Genomic DNA, 12,206 nt, shown 5'->3' with positions numbered 1-12,206 from the left:
CCTTTTAAGACGCTCCTTAAAACCTACCTCTTTGATCCTGTCCTAATATCACCTTATGTGGCTCGGTGTCAAATTTTGTTTGGTAATGCCCCTTTGAAGCACTTTGGGACGTTTTGCTACATTTAAAGGGGCTATATAAGTGCAAGTTGTTGTTGTAATGCAGTCAAACCCAGTGGTGTTAAACTCCAGGACCTGCTCTCTCTCTCGTTGCAAATCCTAAAGCCGCCTCTCCCTCTGGTGCAACAAATTATCAGAACCCCCTTCCCTATTCTACCAAATTCTGGGACCCCCCCCACCTCAAACTACTGTTCCTCCAGTGTTGCTAAACACCAAGTACTTTCCTCCCACTTGGTTAGTTGTAGTCTTCCTAAAGATCCCGGAATTTCAAAATGGTTCATGATAAAAATTGAGTGCAAGGAACATATAACAATTAAGACTGTTGATTTACAGTTTTTGCAGAAAAATGGACAGTATTGTGAAATTCTATCTTTTTTTAAATATAGGGTAAAAGTTCCTGAATACAATTAGACTTAGTAAGTCAGTAGCCCTGAAAAATACTGTGTGTTTCATGGCATAACCCCCAATTGTTAAACAGCATATCCTCTGATTCATTGAACAATGCCATAGGAGATCCACTAGTCTGTTTTATAATCCATTATGGGGGGTGGGGTTGCATTATTCAATTCAGTCAGTTTTGTTTGTACTGGTAGTTGCCTTCATTGCCAGCCCCAGCTGTCAGTATGCTCTATCATTGATGCTTGATGTTTGCAAATAAGCCTTCATGATTGGATTGTAAGGTTTTGGCAGTTGATTAAATTGGGAAATTCTGCAGTTTGTATGTGTGTTTAATTTCTTTGTGTGAAGTTGAAAACTATAGGGTTTTTTTGTTTTTTAAATGAGAATTGCAGTACAGTGTCAGTAGTTATGACTGATTTACTCCATTCAGAAGGTTTCTTCCCCATTTGTCAGGTCATCCACAGTAAGTAATATTCAGCATTGGGAGTCTCGCTGAGAGACATTGAAGTGTATGGATGAAAATGCAAGACCATGCCTCTCTGATATGCGCATGCAGGTCTCGTCTTGAGATTTTAAATTTCTGGTGAGTAGGAAGCCCAAATGCTTCTAACTAGACCTCTGATCAGTACAGATCTTAAATACATTGGGAAATTAGGCTGATGGTTGAGAGAAATATTTCCAGCAAAAGAATAGTTCAAATATACATGTTTATTTATTGGCATTATTTGTCATTTTAAATTACTATTAGACCAATCCCTTGCTGTCTAAAGTGCTATCATTCTGAAATTCTGGAGTTATCTCAGTGAAGGTGATGGGGTGGGAAGAATTCAAAATGCTTAATTATGTTCCATTTCCGTCCCCCATTTTAAATTGTGTTTCTCCCCTCTTGTTTAGGTTGCCTGTACATCACGCACCATTCCCTGGCCAAGAAGAGAGGCAGGTGATCTGCTACCAGGCCTCTGCCAATGTAGCTCTTGAGCTGTCCACTAGGAGGTGCGTGAGAGTCCTTTTTCTTCCCCATGGGGAAGCGTGTGACACCTTCTCCTTCTCTAGCGTGATTGAGATCAGGAGATTGGTATGTGGGGATCATGGGTCCAAACGACTAACACTGTAGAAGTTCTAGAGTTTCTGGGACTGTGTAAATGTTGTTACAAATTTAATTTCCTCGACTTTCAGCTTTATTATTATATTTTTCCCTTGAAGTCTCCCTGCGCAGTTCACCTTTCCTGGCTGAGAAAATGTTGTGGTGTTCTGCTTCCAGGCCTCTGTCATTGCTGCTGTATAAACAGCTGCTTGGAGGTGTGTGAGAATAGCCTGAGAAATGGCACTTTTTTTCTCTTCCCTTCCCTTTGGTGAAGCTCCTGGCCATTACTTTGCATGGCTGTGATCAGCATCTTGTTATGTGGAAAGTTGAGTGCTCCAAAATGTGCTACTGTGCCACACCAGCAGGTTAATTATTAGTGATGCCCACTAGTGTAGATTCTACATGTTCTCTTAGACTGTCATGACTGATACCCTAACCTAAAACTGAAAAGTAGATGATAAAAAATGATCATAACATACCATTAGATCAGCAAGTGGCTTTCATACTAGATTGCTGTTTAGTTGACTGGTAGTGTTATCTGCGACCCTGTAGAACAATGGTTTCAGTAGCATGTCTACCTTTCTTGCACTTGTATATGTGCCATGTTAGTAGGTTTTAATTGCTTTGAAAGTTAAGTTTAAAAATAATTGTGGCATTGTCTTGTATTATGCATTAAGAAACACTTTTTTTTGCATCATTTTAGCCCAAGTGGAAAGAAGTTCAGAAGCAAGCCACAGCTTGCGCGGTACCTGGGGAACTCTATGGATCTGAGCAGTTTTGATTTCCGAACAGGGAAAATGCTGATCAGCAAACTGAACAAGAACAGACAGAGGCTGCGCTTCGACTCTGCCAACCAGGTCAAGGTATTTGAGGATTTCAACATTTTCACCAGTTTATCGTATTTCACAGTGATTTGAAGAATGATCCGTGTGCTTTAATCCCCGATACTGATTTTATCAACTCAATTGGAGTCTATATTTCTAAGATTGGAAGCCAAATGGACTCCATTCTTTTATGTCTGTCCAAGCCCAAGTCATGTTACCCATGCTCCTTCAAGTAGAGTAAGTGAAATTGCTCTGTAAACCTCAGAGTGGTTTAACTTATTTGAGCTTGGCATGCCAATGAAAGCCTTGGAGACCTACTTCCAGGCCTCTGCCATTGCTGACTGTATTCACCAGCTGCTTGAAAGTGTGCGAATAGCCTGAAATATGGAACGTTTTTCCTTTCTTTTTGGTGAAGCCCCTGGCCATCATTTGGTATGGTTAAGATCAGCAACTTACCAATTTTGAAAATCGGATATCTTCAATCGTGTGTAACCTGATACTACTGGTGGAAATGTTTGAGGAAACTAGAAATATCAGCATGCACTGGCATTTACATACGATATAATGATTTTTTTTCATGTTAACACTCATTCTGTCCTCTGGGAATGAACTATATTCCTGGACTAGCAGTCCTATATTTCATTTTCCTCAACCAAAATGGCCCACCTACTACAAGATCATCCTGGCCAGTAAGAATAACCTCTGACTTTTTATCTTCTGATACCAACTGCCTGCTTGGGTACTTTAGCTGTTACTTTGAAGTTAGAATTGCAGTACTGACATAATTAGTTGGACTGAGCATCAGAAAGCATTACCTGTCAACACATAGGATAACCCATTATTAAAAGTAGATCACTATCTTCATTTTGTTGAAGGAATACTCAAACTCTGTAGGTCTAAACCCAACAGTATAATTTTTTAATGTAAAAATAGAGGTCATTCTTAAAGATGATGTGGAGGTGCTGGTTGATGAATCTTCACTTTGATTTTTGATGTTGAGCCTGGTAATTTTAACATTTTAATTGTATGCTGTCCTCACTGGGCTCATTGAAGTTGGGCAGCAGGGACTTAGTGTCCACTGGTGTTGTCCCTTTTCATTTTAGATTGCCATAGTGCTCCAAAAATTGATGCAGCAAGACTGCAATGGCAACACAGGAGCCAACACATGGGTGACGGCTGATGGGCAATAAAAAGTTGCAAGAAGAGATAAGTGTAACCTTGCATATTTTACATAAAGCATCTATATTGAATGGGTTTAGGTTCACGAATATAAGCTTAAGAAAGGATGGTCACTTTTTTTCCCCCCTTTTTTAAATTTTCTCCCCATCTCTCAAGACTGACCATTGCTCCAATATGATGGTGTTGACTTTCAGCGAGCATTTGAAGGTAGAGGGCATCATAGCTGAGCATGATTCTGTTTGCCCATGCACACTTTGCAGCAGAGGGGAAAATCGGTGGGTGAAGTGTAAAAATAAACAAATGGAGAGCAGAACTGTCAGATCAGTTAAGAAAATAGATGACAAACTAACTTGAGACCCCACTGAAATCAGTAGGGAATTTGCAGATTATTGGACCTTGTTCTACACTACTGAATGCTAGGGCACTCAACAAGAAATCATTATCTCTGTGGAAAATCCAAAGCTGCTGAACTCTCCTTATGTACTGAATTGTTTTGGTAACTTAATACTAGAGAAACACAATACAGAATTTGTTTGTATTTGTAATATAATAACATAATCATATGGCAATATAGAACTGTGCATCATAGTAGTGTCTCAAAGTTTTTAATCTTGTATATTTTATATGTGAAATCTGACCACAAGTTTAAGATTTAAAGTTAATCTCTGGATTCTGATGAAAAGTGTTCAATAGCACATATTTTAAAATGTATAAAGTTGTTCCTGGTTCCAGCTCAGACACATTTATTCAGTGGCCACCTAACCCTAACTCCATTTGTTAAATTATCCATACTCAAGAACCATTAATTTTTACAGGGCAAACCAGATCTGACTACTTCACTACCTGTTAGACAGACGGCATCAATTTTCAAGCAACCAGTTACTAAAGTGACCAACCACCCCAACAACAAAGTAAAAATGGATCCACAGAAAGCTGTAGAACAGCCACGGCAGGTAGCTGATGTTTAGTACTTTACTTGTAGATTGGTGCAAATTTCATACAGTATTTCAACAACTTTTGTTTTTCTCCTCTAAATTTTATGAATATGTAATTGATGTTGTCTATATTAGTTTTTTCTCCTTTCCCCCCCCCCCCCACTTCCCGGAGGTACTGTTTTAGTGGCACCAGCAACATTCTGGCACCTTGCCTATAGGGTGTTCCTAATGACATCACTCGATAACTTCCAGTAGCCATGTTGTATCACAAGCGTTCAGCATCTCAGCCACAGCTTTCTTTAGGTTTCCTTCCCTTTCCCTCCCCTCCTTAAACAGAAAATATTTGCAGCTTAGTGGACCTGTCTGGATATTTGACTGGGGCTGGTTGTATTTAGGGACCCATTATGTGTACGTGAGCTGGGGTGGGGGAGGAGAAATTGCAGAAAAAGTGTATTTTTGGAGCTCAGCAAAAGCCTTGGAAATAGGATCGGTGCAGTCTACTGAACTATACATTTGAGCTGAACTATGTTTCTGTTGGACAAATGTAATCATCTTATAATTACAGGCTACAAAACACCATGTTCCCATTAATGAACTTATAATGAAGAAAAAAATTATGTCAGTAACATCGTGGAGGACAAAGAATTAACTCTCAGTACTGCATCCGCTGGAAATTATTCATTTTACACCAAAAAAGCAAGTAAACGCCCTTTAGCACAACTATTAACCACGCAGCGTAGTTAATATGGATGAAGTAGAAAATTAAACTATAAACTCGGATTGTCAGGCATTAGGTATGGGGTCAGGTTAAAATGCTACAGATGCCGACTGCTGCTAGACCTTTTTTTTCCAAATGGAACCGTTCATATCAGAAATTCAGTAAATGGAAAATGAGAGAAATTTTAGCAGGACTGTGTCTCCATCAAAGTGTCAGCCGGGAGGTTTTTTGTACCACGTCTGAAATTTAAACACTGATTGATTGTTCGATGCAAATCCATTCCCAGAAAAAGAAACTGTTAAAAATGATGAAAGAGTGCAAGAGTGGAGCAGCTTGTGCCCCTCTCCGCCCACCCAAATCGGACCTACACAGAGCCACCCCTGCGACGACGGCGGCAGCACCACCACTGCCCAATATCTCGGCCCCAAACGGCTCCTGTTAGCACGTTTCATCTCGCTCACCCGCTGCCTCTCTCTCCTCCTCCCTGAGTGCCTTGGTATCCCGCTCACAGGCCACTGCCATTACGGACAATTTGAATCCTTGTCCCATCATACTGGAGTGAGCAGTGTTCTGACTGGTTGCACCTTCAAACCCGCTTCGGCTTAACTAAATAAGCCTGCAATATACAGTTGGGCCCCGGCTCTCTCTCACGACAGGTTCCTAAACACAATCAGCCCCCATCAAATATCCAGACAGGTCCCCTAGAACCGACAGAATAAAATAACCAATGTTCATAATGGTCACGTTTTGCGTTACCCTTCAAGGAGTTTATGCCACCTCCTACTGCTTATGAACTAACAGAGAACTCATCATCTTAACTATGGGTCAATAGACAGATGGAAGCAGAAAAGAAAGTGGTGTTAAAAAAAAATTCCTTCAATATAAATCAGGTATGATCGCACATTTTCCTTTTAGCAATAACAAGGAACATTTGCAGATACAACACACTTGTACTCCAACATGGCGCGTTACGTGACCTGTGACGTGTATTAGGAACACCCTATATGAGGATTCTTCATGTGTAAATCTAGAGAGTGTTAGCAGGCTATTTGACCAAGCAGGATATTGCTTCTGTGCTCAATTCTGTCCTCACCCAGCCTCTGCACACGCATGCTTTTCAGCAGACACATTGGATAGCAGTGACCTGTATGGTTTAGTATTGCCACATGTTATGCATTTGCTGACTAAGCAAGTCAATGGGGGACGCTCATGTTTTTAAACCCTTTCCCTTTTTATTTGCCTTCAATTTCTATTCAAAACTTGCTTTGTGCTAATCTAAATTAAATGGCTCTTGAGTTTAAGATAATCCTGTTGTTTCTTATTAAAATGTTTCTTTAACAGATTTATCTGTAGCACATTTACAAAACTTTGGAGTTTTTCAGTTTACTCTTTAAAATATTTACTCTTTTTCCTTAACACTTTTAGTTATTCTGGGAGAAGAAACTTACTGGATTGAATGCCTTTGATATTGCAGAAGAAATCATCAAGACTATGGATTTACCTAAAGGTCTACAAGGTGAACACAAATTTTAGTATCATGCCTACTTTCTTATTTGGGGTCAGGGAGGAGATTTTTGAAAATCTTGTGGAAACGAGTGGATTAATTTGAAGTTTGTGACTTTACAGGCACAACCATCTGAAAATAATTTATTGTTTTGGTTTTGTGTACTAAAATTGAATTCAATCAAAAGTTTGGAAGTTCATGCTATGACATGTTTGTATTCCTGCAGAAATAGGCAAGCTGCTCTCAGGGCCAGATTTTGGCCTTCCAGCAGGTTCTCACCAATTTTCACAGCATGCATTAAAACACTCTCTTTCCCACCCTCTCCTTTGCTTCTAGGAGCTTGCTGTACTCTCCAAAATCCACTGCAATTCAACCCAATTATAACTGCTCTTTGTTAGCACAGATCACCCCTGCAGACACATTTCCTTCTTCTACCCCATGACAGCAGAAAACACAACACGCCTGCATGCCCTGGTCACCCACTAATGAGAGGACAGGGAAAGAGTAACAACATGACAGGTCACTGACCCCTGCCTGCCTCCCCCAATCCTCAAAGAAGTTGGACAAATGCATCATGTGTCAGTCTTAAACAAATAATGTACTACAGGCTGAAGCCAGAGCTGGGAAAGTGCTGGGAGAATTTGGCAGCTTTTCTGCTTTGTTGTTCCCTCATGTCTCAGTGAGCAGAAGTTAAAGCAATATTCACGGTGCAGCTTGACCAGATCAGTATACAGCTTCAGAATGATAGCCTCAAACTTAAACTTCGCTGATTTGTAAATGTTTCGCTATCCTCACGTACTGTCCTCTCACTTTCAAAAGCACCATCATCCCTCCCTTCCTCAAAAAACCCACAGTTATCCCCTCAGTCCTTGCAAACTACTGCCCCATCTCCAACCTCCCTTTCCTCAAGTCCTTAAAGATATTGTTGCCTCCCAAATCCATGTCTATCTTTCCCATATCTCCCTGTTTGAATCTTTCTGATCAGGTTTCCATCAGTGCCACAGCATCGAAACGGCTCTAACCAAAGTCAGAAATGACATCATCTCTGACTTCGACCATGGTACATTATCCCTCCCTGTCTTCCTCAATTGACGCTAGCTCAATTGCTAATTTTAAATCCGAGATAGATAGCTTTTTGCCAACCAAAGGTATTAAGGGATATAGGCCAAAGGCAAGTATATGGAATTAGTCACAGATCAGCCATGATCTTATCAAATGGCGGAGCGGGTTCGAGGGGCTGAATGGCCTACTCCTGTTCCTATGTTTCCTATGTTCAATCTCGCTCCAGCCTTTGACTCAGTCGACTACATCATCCTCGTCCTCCAACACTTCTCCATTATCCATCTCACTGGGACTGCCCTCTCTTGGTTCCACTGCTACCTATCCATAGTAGCTAAAGCATCTCCAGCAATGGCTTCTCTTCCCGCACCATTATCTCAAGTTCCCCCAAGGATGATATCCATGGCCCCCTCTTTCTCATGTATATGATGGCCCTTGGTGACATCATCTGCAGATATGGGGTCAGCTTCTACATATGTGCTGATGACACCAGCTCTACCTCTCCACCATCTCTCTTGACCCCTCCACTGCCTCTGTTGTCAGACTGTTTGTATGACATCCAGTCTTGTATGAGCCGTAGTTTGCTCCAGTTAAATATTAAAATGGAAGCCATCGTCTTCAGCTCCCGCCACAAACTCCGTACCATTGCCACTGTTTCTCTCCCTCCTTCCAGGCTACAGTCTCGGGCATAACCACACTGTTTGCAACCTCTGAGTCCTATTCAACCCCGAGCTAGGCTTTCAACCCTATGTCCTCCATCACAAAGACTGCTTACTTCTCCCACTGTAACGTAACCTGGGCAGTCTCCCATCTTCCACCCTCTGTAAGCTTCAGCTCATCCAAATCTCTTGTCTCTCCCATTGCTGGGTTGACACCATTGATTAAGTATGTCCCCCATTTTTTTTCTTTCCATTTGTATGAACTTGCACCTATCCATGTTGAATTTCATCTGCCATAGTTCTACCCACTTGAAACATATTGTCTAGGTCCTTCTGTAATTCCTTGCCTGCTTCATCAGACTCTGCTGCAACCTTGACCACCTTACTTAAGAATACAGGTCATTTATGTAGATTAGGAATGGAAAGGCCTCCAGCACTGATCCATGAGGCATTCCACACAGTACATCTCACTATCCCAACAATTGCCTCCCTAACTAGTATCCACTGCTTTCTCTCTCTTCAGACAATTCCTATCCATCCCCATATTTTACCCACTGTCTTAAGCCTGTGTAGCTTTCTATGTGAAACTTTATCAAATGCTTTCTGGAAGTCCAGATATTACTGTATCTCAGAGCTTTCCAATATTTAATCAGGATGTCACTTTGTCAAAAAAAAAGTCCAGGAGTTAAAGTGATCTCTTCACACATCGATCCATAAACCATTTACCAGTTAACTTTAATCATCTAAACAAACTGGCAGTCATGCTTATAAAATGTTTTTAATTCAAGTTATCTGAACTGGGAAATCAGTTACTTAAGAAAAGCAAGTGCCATAGGTCTTGGGAAGAAGACTTATTGCTTAAAGTCTGGTTCATGAGAAAATTGTGATTAATAACTGAAGCTGTATGATAAATTAAAAGAAACTACTTGCATATTTTCTTTTGTAGGTGTGGGGCCAGGATGCACAGATGAAACTTTGTTGTCTGCTATAGCGAGTGCTTTACACACTAGTTCCAACCCTATCACTGGCCAGCTGTCTGCAGCAGTGGAAAAGAATCCTGGTGTATGGCTGAATACCTCTCAACCTCTCTGCAAAGCTTTCATGGTCACAGATGAGGATATTAGGTAGGAACTAATTTTCTTGTGCCCAGTAACTCTTACTTGAAGTATACTATTATAACATGAAAATATTGTGAACTGCAGCTATAATAATTTGAATATTTACTGCATTTTTTTCAGAAGGTAGAGTCACAATTATTGGATGATTTTAAAATGTTTATTATTCATTTAAGCATCCTCCACATGCCTTAGGAGTAAAGCCTAGCTTGCATAGCTACGTTGCCGTAGGAGTAAAGCCAAGCTTGCATAGCTGTGTGTATGGCTGGGAGAACTTTGTGCTATGCATATACATGCAGATAGATGATGCTGCACCTAGTCTGCTACTCCTGCTTCATGTAAATATCCAGAATCTGCACCATAGGGCCAATTCATACTGTCCCTTGTTGAGGACCTAATTGAGCTGTTGCTCTTGGTCTTGGTGGTGAGATCATTGTTTTTTGGGGATTTTCCTTCCCAGATTGCTGTGGTTATGCTGAAGAGCAGATATTCAAAATCCAGCAGCTGTATTTCATAGTCAATTACAGGAAGTTCCAACTACAACCTGTGCAAGCTGTAATGTTCCTGGGAACACCAAATCAGACTATGGACAGTAAGCTTTTCTGGCAAAGTTATTCGAGTATCTGATAGTAAAGGGCCAGATAACCGTCCCCAATACCTATCTGTGAGCTCCCTGCAGCTGAATGTGCACAGTTACTGAACACCCCATAAACACCCTTTTCGCACCAATAAGGATCGATAAGACCTCAGTTCTTGGTCTCGAGTAGTGGTCACAAGAGATGGACATCCTGCAGGAGTGTCCTCTGTGATTGCCCTTCCATACTTTACAGCTGTAAAGGCTGCTCCCTTGATAGGCATATATCTTGGAGATGGTCTGTCCTTTCATAATTTGCCTTCACGAGCAGAAGATCCAAATAAAGGTTTTTTTAAAGAAAGATAGGTGTATTTACATCCCAGACAACTGTCAGCTCCTGAATTTCTGCTTCAGGACAGGGGCTGTGTCAACCTGGACATGAAGCTTTTGATGTATTTCCTGGTTCATGAGTACGGTAATTCAAAAGAAAGGAGCAAAAGGTGACAAAGCTAGCCTGGTCCTTATTGGTTTGGAAAACCATCCTCCTTGGACATCTTGTCCTCCTGGCAGTGAGCAAAGACAGGATATCACAGAAGGAGAGATTTAGTCTTTCATTTGGAGTCTAATACATTCAAACCTGAAGGCTATGGTTACCTGCTTATTGAAAGATGATGATTGTTAGAGCAGGGCTTCAAGCCTGCAGTGGTAAATACATTGATTAGTTCCCACAGGGCATCCAATAATGGAGATAATAGCACCAAATGGAAAATACTTTTGCATTGGTGTTCGAAATTGATTGGTCCTATCTCATGATGATCCTTCAGATTCTGGAGTATCCTCAGCATTTGACATCGGTTTAAAATCAAATTGTATTTAGATTTGTGTTGCTGCCATCTGAGTTTTTCATGATACTTTTGTGTTTGAATTGTTGGAGGATAACCTGTTTTATGCATGTTATTGACACTATTGGCATTGGTTTGGCTTGCAGAATTGATTAAATGCACGCTTGTAGTTTAGTCATATTTGTGGCATTCTGACTTGAGTAATACTTGGGATGTTTGTTTTCCATGATTCAAAGACCCTAGGCAAGCTGGTGACTGAGCAATGGGCACTAAGTGGATGGTTGAGTGAATTCTGTACAGCCACTACCTTGTAGGGGAGATTGAAGATTATTCTACTTATTCCATAGCTGCTTCGTGGCCCCTCATTCATTTGCTAAAAATTTCCAGATTTAATTTCAGAACTCAACAATGCCGTTGGAAATTCAGGCCTGGTAGTTGTATAATTCAGCCATAGGGACTTTGCCATCTCTTTACCCCACCCAGCACACTGGTACAACTTTGATATGCTTTTGCTGGTGTGTGAAGGACGCTTCAATGAAGAAAGATTACCTACCTTATAGGATCATCTTTCTTTGAATATTATGGATCCTTCAAACTCATCTCTCCATCTCCACAGGTGCTGCTGGGATGTAAATGTTTTTGATGGAGTTAGAGATGAATAGTGTGTCAATTTCAGTTTAGCTTCAGGTCAAAATGAACTGGAATTGTGGTGCAGTTCCTGTGTCTTTTTATAACAGAAGACCAAATGGGACATCTCCCATCTGCAACATTATGACATTTTCTTGTGCATAAATCATACGTGGTTTTCCCATAGAATGAAGTTACTACAAGTTAGGTATTCTCTCTCTTCCTGTAAGGGAGACTTTTAAGATCCATTAGTTCTTGGATCCTGACAAATGAAAACATGATTTACTAGGGTTGTAGTTGTTCTTATTTTTTACAACTGTCTTGCAGTGACTAGAAAATGGGCATGCCAGTTACACTCATACCATTCTTATAGTCAAGTGATTTTGGTTGAAGGGTTGGATTTGGATCAAGGACTAAGTTTGATTTATAAACTAATTTACAATGAACTTGCTTTTGGCATTGTAAAGTCAATTGCAATTAGTCCCACTTCTAAATGAGCCATAGACGTTTACAGCACAGAAGGGGGCTCATCTGACTCTGCGTCTGAGCTGGCTCTTTGCTAGTGCAATC

General features: G+C 40.7%; 1 protein-coding gene across 5 annotated transcripts in view; it reads left to right on the top strand.

Moving 5' to 3' along the window:
* mbd3a (methyl-CpG binding domain protein 3a) overlaps nucleotides 1–12,206 on the top strand; it is a 68,077-nt gene that overhangs the window by 8,946 nt on the left and 46,925 nt on the right. For 2 of the 5 annotated variants that reach the window (XM_067968267.1, XM_067968266.1), the window contains exons 2-6: nucleotides 1,411–1,509; nucleotides 2,304–2,463; nucleotides 4,419–4,556; nucleotides 6,682–6,772; nucleotides 9,425–9,602. In XM_067968267.1, the coding sequence (XP_067824368.1) occupies nucleotides 1,411–1,509; nucleotides 2,304–2,463; nucleotides 4,419–4,556; nucleotides 6,682–6,772; nucleotides 9,425–9,602 (666 nt within the window). The remainder of the gene's footprint in view (nucleotides 1–1,410; nucleotides 1,510–2,303; nucleotides 2,464–4,418; nucleotides 4,557–6,681; nucleotides 6,773–9,424; nucleotides 9,603–12,206) is intronic. The other 3 variants (XM_067968268.1, XM_067968270.1, XM_067968269.1) reach the window with 3 other exon arrangements.

Source organism: Heptranchias perlo, chromosome 29 (assembly GCF_035084215.1).
Source record: "Heptranchias perlo isolate sHepPer1 chromosome 29, sHepPer1.hap1, whole genome shotgun sequence".
Classification (NCBI taxonomy): Eukaryota; Metazoa; Chordata; class Chondrichthyes; order Hexanchiformes; family Hexanchidae; genus Heptranchias; species Heptranchias perlo.
The sequence above is the reverse complement of the archived record's forward strand: the minus strand, read 5'-3'. Positions and strand labels throughout refer to the sequence as shown.